This window comes from Sprattus sprattus, assembly GCF_963457725.1.
Source record: "Sprattus sprattus genome assembly, chromosome: 2".
Taxonomy (NCBI): domain Eukaryota; kingdom Metazoa; phylum Chordata; class Actinopteri; order Clupeiformes; family Clupeidae; genus Sprattus; species Sprattus sprattus.
This window is the reverse complement of record NC_137921.1, coordinates 39,234,698-39,255,276: the sequence shown is the minus strand read 5'-3', so window position 1 is coordinate 39,255,276 and position 20,579 is coordinate 39,234,698. Positions and strand designations below refer to the sequence as shown.

The 20,579-nt window shown below is 42.1% G+C and overlaps 2 protein-coding genes across 2 annotated transcripts in view; one reads left to right on the top strand and one right to left on the bottom strand.

Annotated features, from left to right (window-relative positions):
• Nucleotides 1–10,721, bottom strand: part of trappc8 (trafficking protein particle complex subunit 8) — a 40,217-nt gene extending 29,496 nt beyond the window's left edge. Inside the window, exons 1-5 of the mRNA XM_080832622.1 lie at nt 10,449–10,721; nt 4,726–4,920; nt 3,396–3,479; nt 487–576; nt 20–194 (exon numbers count right to left, since the gene is read on the bottom strand). Of these exons, the coding sequence (XP_080688748.1) occupies nt 20–194; nt 487–576; nt 3,396–3,479; nt 4,726–4,920; nt 10,449–10,605 (701 nt within the window). The 5' untranslated portion in view covers nt 10,606–10,721. The remainder of the gene's footprint in view (nt 1–19; nt 195–486; nt 577–3,395; nt 3,480–4,725; nt 4,921–10,448) is intronic.
• A 4,559-nt stretch (nt 10,722–15,280) lies between these two features.
• Nucleotides 15,281–17,836, top strand: rnf125 (ring finger protein 125, E3 ubiquitin protein ligase). The gene is made up of 8 exons (XM_080832636.1): nt 15,281–15,364; nt 15,896–16,013; nt 16,226–16,305; nt 16,464–16,709; nt 16,821–16,886; nt 17,035–17,137; nt 17,224–17,331; nt 17,535–17,836. The coding sequence occupies exons 1-8, from the start codon at nt 15,288–15,290 to the stop codon at nt 17,601–17,603; spliced, it is 867 nt and encodes a 288-aa protein (XP_080688762.1). The 5' UTR covers nt 15,281–15,287; the 3' UTR covers nt 17,604–17,836.
• The last annotated feature ends 2,743 nt before the right edge of the window (nt 17,837–20,579 follow it).

The window sequence follows — 20,579 nt, the reverse complement described above, 5'->3', positions numbered from 1 at the left end:
CACAAGCACGCACACCTACCTTTGCTCGTCCCCATCACTCATGTCATGCAGGAGGACGTAGTATTTGAGTGTGTTGGGGATAAACCAGCGTGGGTGTGTGTAATCTCCACTGTGCTGAATCTTGTGCTGTTCCTGGGACAGCTTCAGGAATTGGTCCAACGGCACCCCCTCAGTTGACGACACCACAAGCATGCCTGAACACACTCTGTCAAGGCAACATACTCAGGGCAAACGAGAGATGGCAAGTGTGTGTGTGTGTGTGTGTGTGTGTGTGTGTGTACGTACATGTCAGATATGCAGAGCATTATGTGGTGTGTATTTGGTGCTTCAGTGCATACCATAATATCAGTGCTTCCAACACACACTGATGACTACACGGTTGCTTTGTGTTGAGCACATGCGCCCCTATCGGACTGGAAGTACATTTCTGAGTCTGTGTTTTGTGCTTGCAAGAAAGCAGCCCTTTTGAGTATGTGTAAAGGATACAGGCCAGGTAGTGGTTGAGAAACTCGTGTTCAGATGCAGGCATGGACTGCAGGAAGATCTCCCTGTATGCTTCAAACCAGGGTGTCGTAGCTGAGAACACACACGTGGGAAAAAAGACAAAGGTCTTTCAAAATAGGAAAAAGACTTTCAGCTTCCCCACAAACACCGGTTATGTGTTGACAACCTTTGCCTTTTCTTGCCGAACAAATCCTTGGTAAGAAAAAAGAAAATAGTAAAAGATCAAAAAAGAGAGTAGAATATGTCAGACGAAGACTTTGGTCATGTTTTGGATAGACATTGAGCATCTCACACATGGATTGGCTGGGAGCAGGGTGAGCATCACACTGATTCAAGCAGGGAGCTGTCTGCCAAATCAACATTAAACCATACATCCACCAATCACGGCAGAAAGGGTAGACATATTCTACAGTGCCCTCCGCAATTATTGGCACCCTTAGTGAATGTGACCAAAACAGGCTATGAAAAAATATTTGTTTGCTGTTTATCCTCTTGGTCTTTCACTCAAAATATTCACAAAAATCTTACCTTTTCATTGAAATAAAATTATTGAAAGAAAACATTTTTTTTCATTAAATAAATACTATTCTCCTAAACAGGCGTGTGCCACAATTATTGGCACCCCTTAATTTAATGTTTTGAGCAGCCTCCCTTTGCCAAGATAACAGCTCCAAGTCTTGTCCTATAATGCTAGATGAGGTTGGTGAACTAATGGGACAGACCTGAGACCATTCCTCCATACAGTATCTCTGCAGATCCTTCAGATTCTGAGGTCAACACATTTGCAGATTCGGCTTCAGCTCTTTCCACAGATTTTCTATGGGGTTTAGGTCTGGGGACTGTGATGGTCATGGCAAAACCTTTATTCTGCTGTCGGTGAACCATTTTTGTGTTGATTTTGAGGTGTGCTTCGGATCATTGTCCTGCTGGGAGGTCCAACCACGGCCCATTTTAAGCTTCCTAGAGGGGGGCTGTTAGGTTTTTATTTAATATCTGCTGGTATTTGATGGAGTCCATGATACCATGTATCCTAACAAGATGTCCAGGGCCTTCGGAAGAAAAGCAGACCCACAACATCAGAGATCCGCCACCATACTTCAAAGTGGGTATGGGGTGCTCTTCTGTATGGCTATCTTTCTGTCTACGCCAAACCCACCTTTGATGTCTGTTGCCAAGAAGCCTTATTTTGGTCTCATCTGACCATATTACTCTAATATAAAAGTCTGACTTACATTTGGCAAACTGTAGGCACTTTAGTTTGTTGTTGATTAACAGCAGAGGCTTTTTTCTGATAACCCTCAAAAACAACTTGTGGTGATGAAGGTGCAGTCTGATGGTAGTTCTTGAGACTTTCTGACCCCAGGACTTAACTAACCTCTGCAATTATCCAGCTGTGATCCTTGGAGATTCTTTTACCTGTCAAACCATCCTCCTCACGGTGCGTGGGGTCAATTTACAGATAGGTCCTCTTCCAGGATGATTCCTTACATCTCCTGTCGCTTTTAACTTCTTAACTATTGCCCTGATTGTGGAAGAGGGTATTTCCAACTGTTTAGATATTTTCTTATATCCCTAAATCCGGGTTCCAGCAGCTCAACAACTTTTTGTCGCAATTTGACACTGAGTTCTTTTGTCTTTCCCATCTTGATGAATGACTAAGGGTATTTCGCCTGTGTCACCTCATATTTATACCTCTGTGAAGCAGGAAGCCATGGTTGACCACTTAAGAGTTCCTAATGAAACAGGTGAACTCAAAAATATAAAACATGACTGGTAATATACTTCAGTTAGATTTTAATTATAGGATTTTCTAGGGGTGCCAATAATTGTGGCACCCATGTTTTGGAGAAAAATATTTTATGTAATTTCAAAAAAATAAATTCTTTCAAGAATTTTACTTTGATGAAAAGGTAAGATTTTTGTGAATACTTTGAGGGAAAGACCAAGATGATAAACAGCAAAGATATATTTTTTTGGTCACATTCACTAAGGGTGCCAATAATTGTGGAGGGCACTGTACATCTTTATCTCAGATTCACATAGCACTAGTAAAATCAACAGCACAAATAGAAAGAGAGACATAAACAAATTACATTAATTTACACAGAAATTGAGTAATTCTATGTAGGTAAAACGGCAACATCACAGACATAGACTCCGGGCCAGCATGAACTTATGCACACTGGCCAGCTACAGGAAGCACTACAGCAGCTACGGGATAGAGGAAGTGTGGCTAGAGGAAGAAGGAAGTTATAGAAAAGGAAACAGGAAGGAGAGACAGGTGTAATGACTCACAGCCAATATGTTCATTATGCATCTTTCAGATACATTTTTAGCTTGGATTGGTTTATGGATATTCAAAGAAGTAAGAGGGTTGTGTGCTTCATTATGTGCAGTGAGTCATTCACGAAGACAAACAGAGAGTCTTTGAGAGGGCGACACCACCACCGCGTTGAGAGAAGAATTGGAGAGAGACGGGAGAGTTCACTACAGCTCAGCTACGGAGAGGGGGGGAATGCTACAAGGAGACAAAACAGGGAGGCAACCCCAGGGCGCCAGAGACTGACAGCAACACACAACACAAACCCTTTCTGTCTCACACATTTTACACACATGCGCACACACACTTCCACTAACATAACATAGACATACACCCTCTTTCTTTCATTGTCTCTATCTCTTACACACAGATCTACTCACTTAAGAATAAGTAGTGAGTCTCTCCATCTCAGACACACTCAGACACACACACACACACACACACACACACACACACACACACACACACACACACACACACACACACACACACACACACACACACACACACACACGCACAGACACACACACGCACAGACACACAGACGCCCCCTGCTGGTGCCCGTGAGTACCTGTGAAGTGACTGCTGGAGCTGAGTTGGGTGAGTGTGTCCCTCCAGCTGGAGTACCAGGGCACACTCGCTTTTAACGAGCGATCTGAGAGGAGAGAGCCAGGTACTGGGTTAACCACCATATGTGAACGTTAATACACTCACACACACACACACACACGCACAGTTGGAGTTAAGGGGAAGGGCTCACTCAAAGGTGTGAAAGTCATTTTACTCAGTGACACACACACACACACACACACACACACACACACACACACACACACACACACACACAGCTGCTTTTCTGGGTCCTCTGAGGCATTCAGTGGGCCAGAAACACAGAAACACTGTTCTCAAGCAGATGCTAGATCATCACACTCGGGACGTGTTAGTGTGTTAGTGTGTGTGTGTGTGTGTGTGTGTGTGTGTGTGTGTGTGTGTGTGTGTGTGTGTGTGTTTTTCTGAACACCACTGTAGAGCTAGAGTGTTTAGGAGTCACACCAACCCACCAACAGTTTTCACTGAAATAAACCATGCCCTGCGTGTGTGCACTGTTTAAGGCTGATATTGGTGGAAGAACCCAGGAGGCAGTGAGCTCAACAAACACACACACACACACACACACACACACACACACACACACACACACACACACACACATTAAACATGTGCAAACGGACAACCCTACACACTGCACCATGGGTGTGAGTGTGTGTGTGTGTAAATGTGGGTATGAGTTTGTGTAGTTTATGTTATATACTCTTACCCATCATCCAAGCCATGAGAAAACAAAAGAGGGAATAAAAAGGGACGCAAGTCAGAGAAAATTAACCAAGACACACACACACACACAGTAACCAACGTCACCCTCGCACACTCAAGTCATCCTTAGCCCCCATTTTTTTTTTAGTCTGCTGCCCTCTCCAGGCTAACAGGGAAACTGCGTTGTACACGCCTTTCAGCTGTGTGTGAGGGCATGTGACTTCACAGAAGTGTAGAGGGAAAGCATCAGCATTACCAGAACCCCAAAGATCCATGCCCAAGCATCAACAGCAATGCTATAATAACAGCTATGGAATAGCAATTTGTTGATATCTGAAAACAATACAAACAATTATCAATACATCCTTTCCAACATTTTTGTGCAAGATATATACTAAATCTTTCCTCTGCCTTCGACGTCCTTGTGATATGCAATTTCTCCCTAGTAACCACACACCCAGCCTTCTTCCCATGCTATCTACATCAAACACACAGAATGTAAGTTGTCTTCCAAACACAAAAATACACTTCTCTTGCATACACATGATGGCACAATTACACAAAGCGGCAAAGACACAATTACTCACCACTGATGTTGAGGTCATAGTCTCCTGCAGTGATGACATTGGCACTGACTGTGTCGGGCGGCTGGCTTGTAGCCACAGAATTGGCGAGGGCAGTGCGGACGGAGGCGGTATGGGGCGGGCGTGTGCTGATGCCCGTCACACAGATGCGCAGGCTCCGCACAGCTACCAGCTGGTTGTTGGGGTCTCGCAGGTGCCCTACAGCAACAGCACAAGGACAAAAGAGACAAACCCTTTTTTTTCCTTTCTTGTCTTAGGGGCCGTCATTGTGACACATAGCATGCCTCATCGGCCGAGTGATTTCTGAAGTGTATTTTATCTACCTGGGAGACCTAGATAGGCCAAGCTGTGTTTTTTAGGTCTGTGCCTGGAATATTCTAGAACGCTGCGTTATCGTTCTCTCCCTGGTCTACCCAGATCACACTGAACCAATCAGCCTCGGTTCTAATGATGGAGTGCAGGGCGCAAACTACACCTATTCATTTCACATCTAGTCATCAACTTTCATCTTAATCTTAGAGAACTACAAGACCATAAATAATGATTGCATTTACAAAATTACATATTTACTTGTATACTAGCACATTGTAAAGGCATTCAAAATGTTACCGATGATGGGAAACACCAGATTGGAAGGTTTACATGTGTCTAATGAATTCCGCTGTCCCATAATGTTCAGAGTGGTAAATAATGCAGAAAAATACAATTAATGGTAACCTTAAGTGTTACAAGTTACATCCAAACTGAATGTTAAGTAAAAACTAAATGGATAAGTACAACTGTATAGCAGTTGAGTGAACAGGCTGGATGCCAATTATACCAAATATACGTCAATGACCAATTAAACCTAATAAACCTGAAGGCATGACATAGAAAGAATATAAACCCAAACAAGAGATGAAGGAGTGAGAGAATGGAAGAGAAGAGCCCCAGCTCAAAGATAAAAAAGGAGGAGAAGCAGAGGAAGAGAATAAGAGAGTGAATGTTACAAAATGTCTGTTTTTAGTGCCTCAACCCCATTCTATGTGTGGTGTGTCCTATTTCCCCAGATGTGTGAAAGCCTTTTTGTGGGTTGCTACCTAAAAGTCCTTTGTTGTGAGAAGATCTGAGAAATGTCCTCTGATAATCTAACTCTATGACCGCCCTGGACAAAGAATCAGAAGACAGCATATTCACTGCCTTACAACATTTATTATTTCATGTTGCTTCGTCTTCTTTACAAGAAAGATCACCCAATCCAAGAACTAAGAAATGGAAATCACGCAGTGTGAGGATGTAGCAGAAGCAGGATTGGGGAACACAATCTTTCTGATTATGTAAATGCTGAATTGGCCGACTGTGTCTGCGCTTCAAAAAAAATCCTTGTATTGCTCACACGGCAGATAGCAGAGGCACTGTGACTGGTGAAACACTAGTATGATTCAGCTAAAAATAAAAATTAATTCTGCTAAAATTGGGCCTCCAGTCTAATGTCTTCACACAGACAGAAGGCTACACAGAGAGAACACACTGGCTTTACATCCTTATTGTATACTGTGCACCGACATATCACCTGGGGAACAGGCCTGCAGCTTTTTCAGCTGAGAAAACTACTTCTCCTTCACCCCGCACTTTCCAATCCCTCTGCCAAAGAATGTAAATCTAGTTAGGCCTACACAGTGACAGAAAGATGTATATTTACACCTATCCACCCAAACAAAGGGCATACACACAAGCATGGCCACAGACAAACAGACACACACCAAATACATGTGAGTATGTGTACCCTTATTCTGTGTGCTAACAATGTGGGTCTTGTCGTTGCTAGTGATGGTAAATCTTGCCCATACGAAGTCCACACAAACAGAGGCCCTCGGGACTTATGCAGCATAACACATGTTAAAGTGTGTTCTATACACATGCACTTTACACCTTTATGAAATGTTCATGAAAACCATTTAACTATTCCATCTATTCTCTTCCAAATAATACAATGCAGATAATATTTTTTCCAATTTGGACATCGCATTTTCCACCCTTGTCTAAGACCCATTGAATCTGGCTATTAATTCACCATACTTTAAATGCAAATGTATGCCAACTATGCATGAGACTTGGATTCTGATTGGTCTGTTACTACCTGGAGAGTGTGGAACTATCCATAAGGAGACAACACCAGAAGCTAAAGGCTGTGTGCTTCCCAGCCTGCAGATCCCATGTGCAGGCCTGCCTCTACCAAACATCACAAGTCATTCCCAGAGTCATGTCAAAACATAAGACCCAACTGGGTGGGTGGTCTGGGGCTGGAGTGCAGACTTCAGACTTCCACACAAAATTGCAAGGGAGGACACAGCAGGCGGGAATAATTATATTTTTCAGTGAAAGGGATGCATCAAAGTAGGGTTTAATAAGTACAGTGCCACTTTAAAGTATGTGAACCCCTTGACCACTTAGGAGTTTTCTGTTGTTTTACCATGATTTTTCATTTTTTTCATCACCAATTTTCCATAGAAGGAATGTCAGGTTTATGTTTATCATTTGCGTGTACTTTTTTTAGAGGGAATTGTTTGAGTAGCCAAAAGACTACATGAAACATGGAATTAGTCCATTTCAAAAGTAAGTGAACCCCCAGCTGAATTGGTAAAGTCAAGCAGGTAACAGATTCAGTGAAACTTATTTGGGTGCTTAATTAGTCAATTAAGCAAACCGATCATCTGAGACATCCTTAGGGTAAGGTTTGGGCAACACAGATTAAAAGAGAGAGGAAACCAACCAAACTACTGTAGTGCCAAGGTGTACCCACACAGATCAACAATGCCGAAAGGAAACGAGATATCCGAGAACATCAGGAAGAAGGTTCTGACAGCCCATCAGTCTTGGGAAAGAGATAAGACCATCTCCAAAAGATTCCAGCTCCATCCATCCATCCAAGACAAATAATTTAGAAATGGAGGGCATTCAACATGACCGCATCTCTGCCTAGAAGTGGACGCCCATCAAGACCATCACCAAGAAGCACCAGAAGAAGAATAAATCAGGTAAAAGTCAACCCACACATAACCTCTAAAGAGTTTCGGACCTCTCTGGCAGCATCTGGGGTAAATGTACATGGGTCTACAATCAGACGAAAATTGAATAGACATAACATTCATGATCGGGTTGCTAGAAGGAAGCCTCTGCTCTCAAGAAAGAACAAAACTGCCCGTTTCAACTTTGCCCAAGAGCACTTGGATAAACCAAAGGCCTTCTGGAAGTCCCTTCTTTAAACAGATGAGTCCGAGATAGAATTATTTTGTCACGATCAAAACCAACAATTTTCGTCTGATTGTAGACCCATGTACATTTACCCCAGATGCTGCCAGAGAGGTCCGAAACTCTTTAGAGGTGATGTGTGGGTTGACTTTTACCTGATTTATTCTTCTTCTGGTGCTTCTTGGTGATGGTCTTGATGGGCGTCCACTTCTAGGCAGAGATGCGGTCATGTTGAATGCCCTCCATTTCTAAATTATTTGTCTTGGATGGATGGATGGAGCTGGAATCTTTTGGAGATGGTCTTATAGCTTTCCCAAGACTGATGGGCTGTCAGTACCTTCTTCCTGATGTTCTCGGATATCTCGTTTCCTCTCTGCATTGTTGATCTGTGTGGGTACACCTTGGCACTACAGTAGTTTGGTTGGTTTCCTCTCTCTTTTAATCTGTGTTGCCCAAACCTTTCCCTAAGGATGTCTCAGATGATCGGTTTGCTCAATTGACTAATTAATCACCCAAATAAGTTTCACTGAATCTGTTACCTGCTTGACTTCATCAATTCAGCTGGGGGTTCACTTACTTTTGAAATGGACTAATTCCATGTTTCATGTAGTTTTTCGGCTACTCAAACAATTTCCTCTAAACAAGTACATGCAAATGATAAACATAAACCTGACATTTCATCTATGGAAAATTGGTGCTAAAAAAATGAAAAATCATGGTAAAACAACAGAAAACGCTTAAGTGCTCAAGGGGTTCACATACTTTCAAGTGGCACTGTATTTGCTTAAGAAATCCCTTAAAATGGCATTTCCACTTCGAGCCAATTCATCACTGAGTCTACCTAGCCTCTAAATGATCATCATTCCTTAGAAACCCACAGAGTGAACACTGGGTCTATCAAGTGTTATGCTCTGTACTACCAAAGGTGGTGGACTCGGGTAGCCTTTGCGACTTTCCCTGTACCACCCCCTTAGGACTGATATTAGACCAGTTGGACAAGGTATATGTGTGTAGTGGTCAACTGGTCTTAGTTTCCTTTGCCTGATTGATAATAAAGATTCAGTGTATACACTAAAGCAGTATAAGAAACAGACAAATGCTGGGATTAAGAGCATTCAAATGAACCTGTCCTGCAGTCCCACAGATATAACAGCCAGGTCAGACAGTGGTCATTAAGAGGTGATGTTCAAACTAAACCGTGTTTGTGCTTTCAAACCGTGTTTGTGCTTTCAATCTTAATGTTGAATTTCAAGTCATGTTCTAGGAGAGTTCACTGATGTCTATTTTGGCTTCTTCCTGTCCGTAGATAACCCCTTGGTATTGTTGGGTGAGAGAGGGGAAACCACACCTGTAGGAAACTGACTGAGACCCCGGTTCAGCAACAAACAGCCCATGACGCTGGGTGAGCGAGGACAAAACATCGCCCTTTGTACTAGACTAGCCTTGAATGGCCCAAGGGCAGGTCACTTCCAGCTGACAGGTGATGCTACAGACGAATAGGTAGCTGGGACAGAGAACGTTGCCAGCAAAATATTAGCAGTCAGAACCAGAATGCGCAGCAAATTTTCTTAACATTAATTGCACAATGTCGCGCCATCTGAAATTACGCATCATGGAGGATTCGGGCAAAGCCTGAATATTTCACCTGAACAGTGGAATCAAAATGGGGTAAAGTGGACAAAATGGAGCGTGCATGATACCAGGCTACATGAGAGTATACCTGTCGCTAACTGCAAATCGGCCCAATGTTATAATTGAGGTGAATCTAGCACCAGCTTCAGAGCTGACATTCCTGTGGCTGTCTGCCACATCACCTCAGTCAACATTTACGTTAGCAGGCTATCAATATCTTTGCTATGAATTTCACAAGTTTTGAAAAGTGCTCTCTATGACATCTGACGCTGTTGCTTCTCTGATGGAGGTTTATTATTCTCGTCTCTGGGATAATCCCACTTCCTCAGCCAAAGGTGCAGCCAATTAGACTAATCAGCTAGCTGTCTAGCTAATGCGCCCGGACCAAGTTAGCTAGCATTAAGCCCCTATGCGGTGCCTCTGTGGGCCTCGGTTACAATCGTAATCCTAGTCGTGTTTGGAACGAAATGAGAGCTCAAAAACCGTGCCAGCGTAAAGACAAAGGCTGACTACTCAAGTGGCTGTCCATAAGATCAGGTGTCACGGTTGTGAAAGAGCCCGAGGACCGTGTTGATATTCCATGACTCACACATAAGATAGGCTAACGTTAGCTTACTCGCAAGCAGTCGCCTCTTCCTGTCACTTGACTGAGTATGACAGTGGGATGACGGCTAGTTTACTAGCTATACGCTAACGTTACTGGCGTTAGCTCAATAACTAGTGTTAGCCAATACGCTAGCGTCAGCTAATTCTCTAGCATAGCTGCACTATTAAACTAATGTTAGCTAAGCAATGTCTCCTCTGAATCAACCCCACACAAGTCCCACACTACTATAAACCATGCAGTAAATGACAGTCAATACCTTCAGAAGTGAGCCGGCAGAAAGGCCGCAGTAGCTCCGGAAAATTGAGATTGTTTTTGCGGGTGACTTTCTCTGCATCTTCGCTGCATAAGACGGCAACCATCGGGACGAAGGAGTCCTGGATGAACTCCTGAACTGACTGAACGCACTGAGCCATTACGCTGCTGGTCTTGCTTTCTCAACAAGCACCAAGTACCGAATGGCTCCGTTATTTTTGTTTTGACAGGGGAACGGCTCCTGAGTTGAAAACAACTCCCTTAGTGACAGCCCAAAGCGGCCATGTTGAAACCTCCAGTAGCCTGCTGATCGATTCTCCTCCCGACACCCACCACGGCTGTCATGTGATCACCTAAGCACAGACATTCAATCAACAGTTGACATTACTCATAGACAGCACTTGGGTTTTCAATTATTATAAGATGGAAAATATGAGTTTGTAGCTGTTTTCTATAGTAGCCAAATAAAGGCCTACGTAAACACGTCATATTCTATAGGACTAGGCTACATCTCAAGACTAATAATCAGTTTTGCAACAGTAGGCCCACATGTGCTGTAATGGAATTAAAGGAATTAGCCTATCTATAATCCTACATTTATTTTTGGCTGTGGCAGTTTGATGGCTAAAGTTTTCAACTTGCTGTCATGAAAGCTACATTGCCTATAACGTTTTGCGGACTTTCTGTAAAAAAATATCTAATATTTTTGCCCATAAACCTGAAACCCCTTCGACTCATTCGACATGAAATGATTAACGAATAATTTCAGTGTGTGAGTTCTTAGGCAATGGAAAAACTGCCTTTTCTGAAATAAATGTAACGTTGATAACGTAGCTAATACTTTGGTGGATCTCTGCTAATATAACTAGATGGTGCATGTTCTTTCGAATGAGACATTCTCGATCTCTCTGAGAGCCCTTTTCTATTACAAATGTGACAAGGTCTACTACGTCCTTCAGATTAATGAATGTATGAGTACAAACACACACAATACTATAGCAAATTACAACACGTCACGTTTAGGTTTTATCTAGAACAACATGTAACTGGGATTTGTTTATCAAATGTCAGGTAAGGCCAAGTCTGCGAATTGGTACATTTCGCATGTGCGAGAGTCGCCATTCGCTTCAGAATTGGTACAATTCGCATGTACAATTCGCATGTGCGAGAGTCGCCATTCGCTTCACGCGAATCAGGCACAATTCGAGTGGGCGAGAGTCGACACTTTGGGCGCATATGAGACATACAGTATGGCGCATATGAGACATACAGTATAGGCTACGTTGTTGACAATTCTCACAAATACACGCGATCTGAATTGCACAGAGACGGGCGCATATGAGACATATACGTTGTTGACTCACAAAGACAAAACAAATAGCTACACGTAGCCTATAAACGTTGTTGAGACTCTTATTAAAGATTTTACTCATTCTCGTGGTTGAAAGTCGGTACAGAATTGCACAGAGACGGGCGCATATGAGACATATACGTTGTTGACTCACAAAGACAAAACTAATAGCTACACGTAGCCTATAAACGTTGTTGAGACTCTTATTAAAGATTTTACTCATTCTCGTGGTTGAAAGTCGGTAACAAAACAGAGACAAATAGCTACACGTTCAAGCAATGTCATTTCATGTCATTTATTTCAAAAACAAACAATCAGAGTGTAAGAGCTCTGGTTCCAAGACACAAAAAAGCCAGGAACCAGGTCTGATGGCCCATCAACCTAAACAATAGGCCAGGAGCCGCCTTGATGGTTGTAACCTGGTGCTGTGTAAACTAGCTTGTGGGTGTTGAATTGGTATTTTTTTTGTTCAGCCACTTAACATTTTATAGTGTATTCATATCTATTTATGTCATATCATGCCTCATGACTCTTACCTCATATTCATTGTACTTAGGCCTATATATCTTATCATGTCTTACCTCATTCATAACCTCTATTGCTACCTTCACCTGTACCTGTATCGTATCTGCACTAATGACCAACTATTGCTGCCAATGTTACTACTGCTCATACCCCATATATCTTGTACTGTCATATCATACTGTATACATCCCATCTATTTATTTTTATATTACCACTATGCAGAATACTCTGCACTCTTCTGCTATGGTTCCTTTGGTTAGATTCCGTTGCATTGTACTTATATCATATCAACATCAGCAATGATCTCACCTGGTCTGCCCACACTGACAAGGTGGTCAAAGCTGCCCGAAAACGCCTCTTCTTCCTGAGGAGACTCAGGAAGTTTGGCATGAATCCAGACATCCTCACCAACTTCTATAGATGCACTATAGAAAGCATCTTGACTATTAGCATCTCAGTGTGGTTTGGAAGCTGCACAGCCATGGACCGTAAGGCCCTACGCAGTGTGGTCAGATCCGTTGAGTTCATCATCGGCAGGAAACTCCCATCCCTTCAGGACATCTACCTTAAAAGATGCCTCCGAAGAGCTGGCAGGATCCTAAAAGACTGTCATCACCCATCCTTCAGACTGTTCACCCTGCTGCCTTCTGGTAGGCGGTTCCGAAGTGTCCGGTCTCGCACCCGCAGACTGGAGAACAGTTTCTACCCTAAGGCCATCAGACTCCTAAATGAACAATAATGCACTCCTCACTTTACACTTGCCACTTTACTCTTCACTGGCTCACTTTTACTGCTGTTTGCACTACTTTCTCAGTCCAGCTCATGTTCAGTTTAGCTCATGTAGATTGTTTATCTGTTTAGTATCTGTTTAATATGTGTATTTATGTTTAGTATCTATGGTAGTGTGGTATGGTGTCCTGTCTTAAGCATTCCAGTGCCCAGTCCAACTCTGTTGTTCTGTGTATCTGACAATAAAAGAGTTGACTTGACTTGACTTGACTTGTACCTGTATCATATCTGCGCTAATGACCAACTATTGCTGCCAATGTTACAACTACTCATACCCCATATATCTTGCGCTGTCATATCATACTGAATACAAATGCTATACAATACATTATCTGTAAGGTTGTGAGTGTGCAGTGGTAATGTAAGTTGATATTGATTATGTTTTTATTCAGTCACACACAGTAACAACAAACAAGTTCAACACAAATAATAATACATTCAAAGTGACTGAAAAGGCACAAGCTGAAGCATAATGCTTGTATTTAAGCCTGTCCTGTTTGACCAATTTAAGCTACCCATCAACATATGCATTTTTATTTTATTTTTTACAAGTAATACATGTAATGGAAATAAAAAACAAACAAAAGAATTGCCTCCAAAAAGTTAGTCACAAGAAGAGCAATGAAGCAAGATCCCAAATAAACAGCACAAAATCCTGCATACATTATGGACACTTGTAGCCCTCAAAAATTGCTTTAGCTACCATCCCTTTGAAAACAAAGAATGTCTTACACTTTCTTAAGATTATGTTAGCATCATTCCATAATGAAATTCCAACAACAGATATACATCTCCTTTTAATTAATTTTTTGGCATTTGGTACACTAAATTTACAGACATCTCTGAGATTATATTTTGTCTCTTGAAATGAGAAAAACCTTTGTATGCTGACTGGGAGTTGGTTTGATTTAGCTCGATACATTATTTGCATTATTTTATAATATACCAGATCATTAAATTTCATAACAAATGATTTCATAAACAATGGGTTAGTGGGTGCATAATAATCAACCTTATTTATTATCCTTATGGCTCGTTTTTGTAAAATAATGATTTCATTGACAGTTGTTTTATATGTCAATCCCCAGACTTCCACACAATATGATATGTACTAGGGAAGTATAAGTGAACAGTAAATAATATGTAAGGCCTTATCGTTTAACATGCTTCTTGATTTGTACAAAATTGCTATCATCTAAGAGATCTTTCCTTTGATATAATAAACATGTGGTTTCCATGTTAATTTATGGTCAATGACCACTCCTAGAAATGTTATCTCGGTCACTCGTTCAGCATCACTTATTTTTAATTGAATGTCCTTACCTATTTCCTTTTTCGATTTCCAAAGACCATGAATTAGAATCTATTAACATCAAACCAGGTTTTGAGGATTTCAAAATCTCTTTCAATAGAAGTCAAGAGTTGCTGTAGATTACTACCCGAACAGTAGGCTACATGTTTGTATCAGTTGGATTCGTGGAACGTAATAAATTACATTGCTTGACCGTGTGGCTATTTGTCTCTGTTTTGTTATTGTTATCTTTAATAAAAGTCTCAACAACGTTTATAGGTTACGTGTAGCTATTTGTTTGTAGTTCGCGTCCTAAGTGAAGCGCGCTTCATTCACAAAGTGGCGACTCTCGCGTGAAGCGAATTGTGCCAAGCGAATGGCGACTCTCGCACATGCGAAATGTACCAATTCGCAGACAAGACCTTAGCTCCAAATGTACCACAAGAGTTGTGGAAGACTTCGAATTGACCTAGTGCAAGCATAATGTTTTAAACTCTTTAGTCAGCTGTTAAATATTTAGTCAACTGTTTTTTTAGCCGTGGACCGTCTCACTTCATAGCCTACTTACAAACTATAAACGTAACCTGCCAACAACACGTGTCTTTGAGAAAGAATGGAATATTGCAATGTCTATCCATTATCTGTTTTCTTTATCTGCCATAAAATGTGTGTGTGTTTCCAGGTATTTTCCGGTAAGCGTTATATTCTGTGACCTCACTTAACTGGGATGATGCCAAAAAGCAACAGAAATTCCCCTAGTAGCCTACGTGTTAGTGTGTGCCATTTGGCTAGAGTGCTGATGGGCGGAGAATTGATGGGAACTTTCAACAGAGCTATACACAGGAAAATAACTTAGAGATGAGTTAGAAGAGAGAGCGTACAGAACGATGGATGCTATTAAGGAGTGCCCTGTGTGTCGGGACAAACTGAAAGACCCCATACGGCTCAGTGAATGTAAACATGAGTGAGTTGCATTATCACTTTCTTACTAATCAACACAGACATACATGCACACATAGAAAACAGCCACTGAATTGGTATCCTGATGCTTTCAGCAAGCTATCATTATGTTTGTGCCCATGAAATGAGATATGCAGAGAGGGACTTAGAACTAGGTGGTTGTAAACATCTTACACTTAGACAGAGACACTTTGTCTAAGAAAGGCACACCTGCACTGTAAAAAGGGAAGTGGTGAACTGCCAACATAGTAGCCCTGTTAGCATGTATGTTGCTTATTCTTTATATCTTCAGTAGCACCTCTTCCTTACAACTGCCTTACCGGGAATTTGTTAATGAAGTGAAACTGAAATGTTTTGGTCAGTTTACCGTGTGGCCGTGATGTGGGGGATACCGGTGGAAAATTACCTTAGCATACTTTCAGTTTCACATTCTATTGACAATCCAAATGTCAATTCAATGTTTTTGTGTTTTGTCTGTATCTATTTCTCCCTCTCCTCTCTCTCTCTCTCGATGTGTGTGTCTGCCGCTTGGTAGGTTCTGTCGGAGTTGTCTCCAGGAGTCCATTCGTTTGAGGAAACATTGCCCTCTATGCAGGGTACCAGTGAATGGTGACCCTCTCACAGCAGTGCCCAGCCAAACAAGACGCTCTAGGGTAACTCCGGCATAGCACACACACACGCACGCATGCATGCACGCACACACGCACACTCGCGCACGCACGCACGCACACACACACACACACACACACACACACACACACACACACACACACACACACACACACACACACACACAGATAGACAAAGACCCACAGATAAAGGGAGAGTAAAAGATAAATGAACATACTCTTACTATTTTACCCAGGTGAGAAATGGGTCAAGACATTCAAGACATTTAATGATTCCCCCCTTCAATGGACGCTCTGTTTTTGCTGGCATATGGAAGTAAGGCTCTAAAACTTCACCTGGGAGGTCAATTGATTATGAGGCAGCTGAAGAAAAATAAAGCTGAACATTAACTTATAACAGAAGATTTATTACTCAGTATAATTGCTCTCTCTCACTCTCTTTCTCTTGCTATCTCTCCAACCTTGTTTGTTTAGTCCAAACAGTCAGCTGATTGTTTCTCCAAACCAGTCTGGATCTGCCAACCCAAACTTTGCACTCCCCCCTACCCCTCTCATCCTACCTGCTGCACCTGCACCTGTCCCGAGATCACCAGGGCCATTGTTTTGGACATCCACTACATCACAAACTTCTGATCCGGTTGGCCTACGTCATAGTAGAACATTCCGGAATTCCAACATTCCTTGGTTGAATATGTATAGTCACTCTGACTGCTCCATCTTGTGAGTCCACACAATGAAAGTAATGAAAGTGATACAGTGATAACTTCATGAAGTGTTACAGGGGCAGTCCTACATAAAATAGGCCCACTCATATTATGTCATATTTTTCAGACATGTGCAGAATCTGCTGGTTGAACAAGCACAGGCAGAGCAAAGAGGACAAATGATCAACAACAGGTGAGCTACTGCATACATGCATACATGCACACAGTGATCGAATGGCACATGCTAACATGCCACACTGTGTGATGTTTGTGGCTATATAGCTACAAATTTGTTTTCACTTACTTGTCTTTTTTCCCATATCGCTCTGTTCTCTGTTCAGTGTGAGGGTGTTTGCTTGCCCCTACTGTCAGCTGGGGGGTATGGATGAGCTGGATCTGCGGGATCACTGCAATGCTCACCACCGGTTTGACCCCACTCCTGTGGTTAGTATCACTGTGACAATAAAACACCCTAAGAGAAAAGCAAGTGCTATGCTAGGCTTTCATCACTTTGTTTTTTTGTCCCACAGGTGTGTCCTGTGTGTGTGTCACTACCACACGGAGATGAGAACTATTACAGCCAGAACTTCATTTCTCACCTGAATGTGCGGCACAGTTACTACAGCCAAGACATCACTGTGAGTTTCTAAACATACACACACACACACACAAACAAGCATGTACATACAGTAGAGTACAAACGTACTGTATACAAGATCACAGAGAGGCACAGGCTCACACACTCACACAGATAGAGAGAGAAACACCTAATACATTTGCAACCAGTAACTTATTTTGCACATCTAAACTTATTTTGTTATATCTTATTCTTTTTTGACAGGACATCCATCAAAGTGATGACATGAATATGCAAGTGGCCATACTGGAGTCCTTCATAACTTCCCATTAAACAGAATTCTGATGCTTCTCAATGCCCTGCAATACACTGGGAGGGAGTGTATGGATACTATACAATTGTAATCAAGAATTGTAATCTGTCCATATGATCAGTTAAGTCTATACACAAATATTTAATGATATTCATCTGTCTTCTGTCATTATCATTGTCGCTACATGTGTAGGTTTCAGGCATTACAGAACTCCTGGTGTTTGGTGGTGGTTTTAACAGTAGCAAACGCAACTCACCCCTGACCTCGCCCCCCTAAAGATTGTATTCCGTGCCGTCTTTTAAAGGTGTTTCATGTTGTGGATAGTGTTTTCGACATTATTAACATATCACTGGTCTTTTGAGTTGTACCTTCATTTTTTAAGCATGCTATGGTGCAACCTTTGCTTAAAAAGCATAATATGGATCCAGTTTCTGCCTCTAATGTTAGACCAATCTCTAAACTCCTGTTTTAATTGGAATACTTAAGAAGACGTTTTTTTTAATCAAACACAAAGTTATTTGACTGAGAATAGGATTCCTGACATGTACCAAATCAGGGTTCGGCGCAATGCACAGCACCGACTCTAAGGGCTGTTTAATTTTGGTTCTCTAAGATTTTACTGCCGCGTAGACCCATGCCACCCATGCCAAGCTCTTCAGAGGTTTTACTTGATTTTTTCCCGTGGTGTCATTGAAACAAAAAGCATAAAGGTATTGAGATATTATAATGTACCTTTCTGTTTCTATTGTCTTTATCTTTCTGATTTTATTCTGTGATTTGATAAAAGACTGAAAGAACATTGTTCTGAGTTAAAATCAAATATTCAAATATCACACATCTACACATAGGATAAACTTTAGCCTATACGATGCATTTAAGCTACTTATACTTAAATGTCTGATGTAACCCCATAAAGGTCTGTGAAAGCTTAGAAACTAACGTAATTGTACACATCAGTGGATGTCACTTACAGTAGTTCATCCTGCTACTGGAAACGTTGGAGCCTCTGATTTGACAAAATTGTGTTGTTTGACACTGACAGCAAACTGTACACATGATTACAAACTTGTAGTCATGTGACTAAATATTTGTATATAATAATATTTAGTAAAAATAGCAGGCATTGTACATTGCCCCTGCCCCACAAGTATTTCCACAATCTCATAATCCTGCGCATTGACAGTATACTTGCAATATGGAAAGAGTATTTGTGAAAATCCCCACCCCACAATGTGGGATGAAGGCTGCTGGAACGTGGTTGCAGGTAGGGAGGAGCACACACAGCGAACGAGACAGTGTTTTCTAAATGCATATTTATTTCTTAACAAAAACAGGGACTCAAACTCAGAAAACATATAAACAAAACCAGGGTAATCACAATCCTAAAACATAAAACCCACAATGAACAAAACGAAAGCTCTCAAACAGGTAAGGTACAATTCAATTCAATTCAATTTTATTTGTATAGCGCCATAACAATACAATTGCCTCTAGGCGCTTGACAGAGCCCAGAGCCTAGACCCCCTTAGTGCATGCACAATGGCAACAGGGGCAAGACAAACTCCCTGTTAGGCAGGAAGAAACCTTAAGCAGAACCACGGCACATAAGGGGGGACCCATCTGCTTGAGGTCGGCCGGGTTGAGATAGGAAGGGGGGAAGGGGGAGGGTTGTGTGGCAGAAGGGGAAAGGAAGCAACAGGGGTTGTACACAGCCAGCATTTGGTCGCGGGACATAGTATGTATACAGACGTCCGGTGGTAAATACATGATACAGGCAAGACCAGTTTACTGTACTTATAGGGTTACTGTTACAGGGGTAGGGGACGTAGGGACAGAGAAACATTTCAGTGGTGGCAATAATGTATATTGTATATAAACACTAGGGTATGGGGTAGAGTAAGTGTACGGCAATGCAGTGGCGGTGGGTGCAATTGGCCGAGGGTCTCTCCAGGTAGACCAGGTGGAGAGACAACAGCAGCGTCCCATGGGGAGATAGTCTTGATTAGTAGGGAAAGAAAAGGAAGAAAGTGAGTGGGTAGAGTTCAGCTGTCCATGTGCGTAGATGAGGAGTGGTGGGGGTGAGGAGCAATATTTCCATTTCCATCAGCGATTGGAACATGCTATAAGGGCGAGAGAACATTTATGTTAGTAGACATCAATTTCAGAAAGATAGGGAGAAACATTTGGGTAGTAGATTTAACAGTAGGCAACATGGCCACTTCATCAGTGTCACTATAGGCATAAGCAATATGACATGGAAGGAGAGAGAGAGAGAAAGAGAAAGGGAAAAGATATGTTTAGCAATACTGGCAATTTGTCATCTAGTTTAGTAATGTACTTATGGAGGTATCAGTCGTAAGCTTTAGGGTTGCAGGGTATACAGCAGTGCCCAATTGGCTGGTGACAGTCGCAACACGCGCCGTTTGCTGTACCCGGGATCCGTAAAGGCCCTCCTACACGGTACAACATACGCTGTCTGTAGCCCAGTTTTATTGCATGTGATTAGATATGTTTAGTTTTGCTGGCATTGAGCATTTAGTTTAGTTTGGTATATGTGGAGATTTTAGTCGTAAGCTTTATTAGGGTTGCAGGACAGCAGTGCCCATTTGGCTGGTGACAGTCGCAACGTGCCATATGCTGTACCCGGGAACCGTAAAGGCCTTCCTACACGGTACAAACATGCGCTGTCTGTAGCAAATATTTTAATTTTGATTTTTATTAGAACAATATTTGTGTTTCGGATAAGTCTGGGTGGCTGGCACAGCAGGTGATGGGTTTGTTGACGCGATTACTTTTGGCTATAGGATGCACTAAAGAGGAATATCTTAAGTCTTGATTTGAATATAGGCACGGTGTCTGCATCTCTGATGGAGGCAGGGAGATTGTTCCAGAGGAGAGGGGCTCGGTAGCTAAAGGCTCTGCCTCCTATTGTGGTTTTTGATATTCTTGGAATTACCAGGAGGCCTGCACTCTGGGAACGGAGCAGCCTTGGACCG

Excerpts from the sequence above, each read along its gene's own strand:
- rnf125 (XM_080832636.1), top strand. The coding sequence starts at position 15,288 with ATGGATGCTATTAAGGAGTGCCCTGTGTGTCGGGACAAACTGAAAGAC. Across the intron at positions 16,306-16,463 it reads GTTTTTGCTGGCATATGGAA|TCCAAACAGTCAGCTGATTG; the intron begins GTAAGGCTCTAA and ends TTGTTTGTTTAG. Across the intron at positions 16,710-16,820 it reads CACTCTGACTGCTCCATCTT|ACATGTGCAGAATCTGCTGG; the intron begins GTGAGTCCACAC and ends CATATTTTTCAG.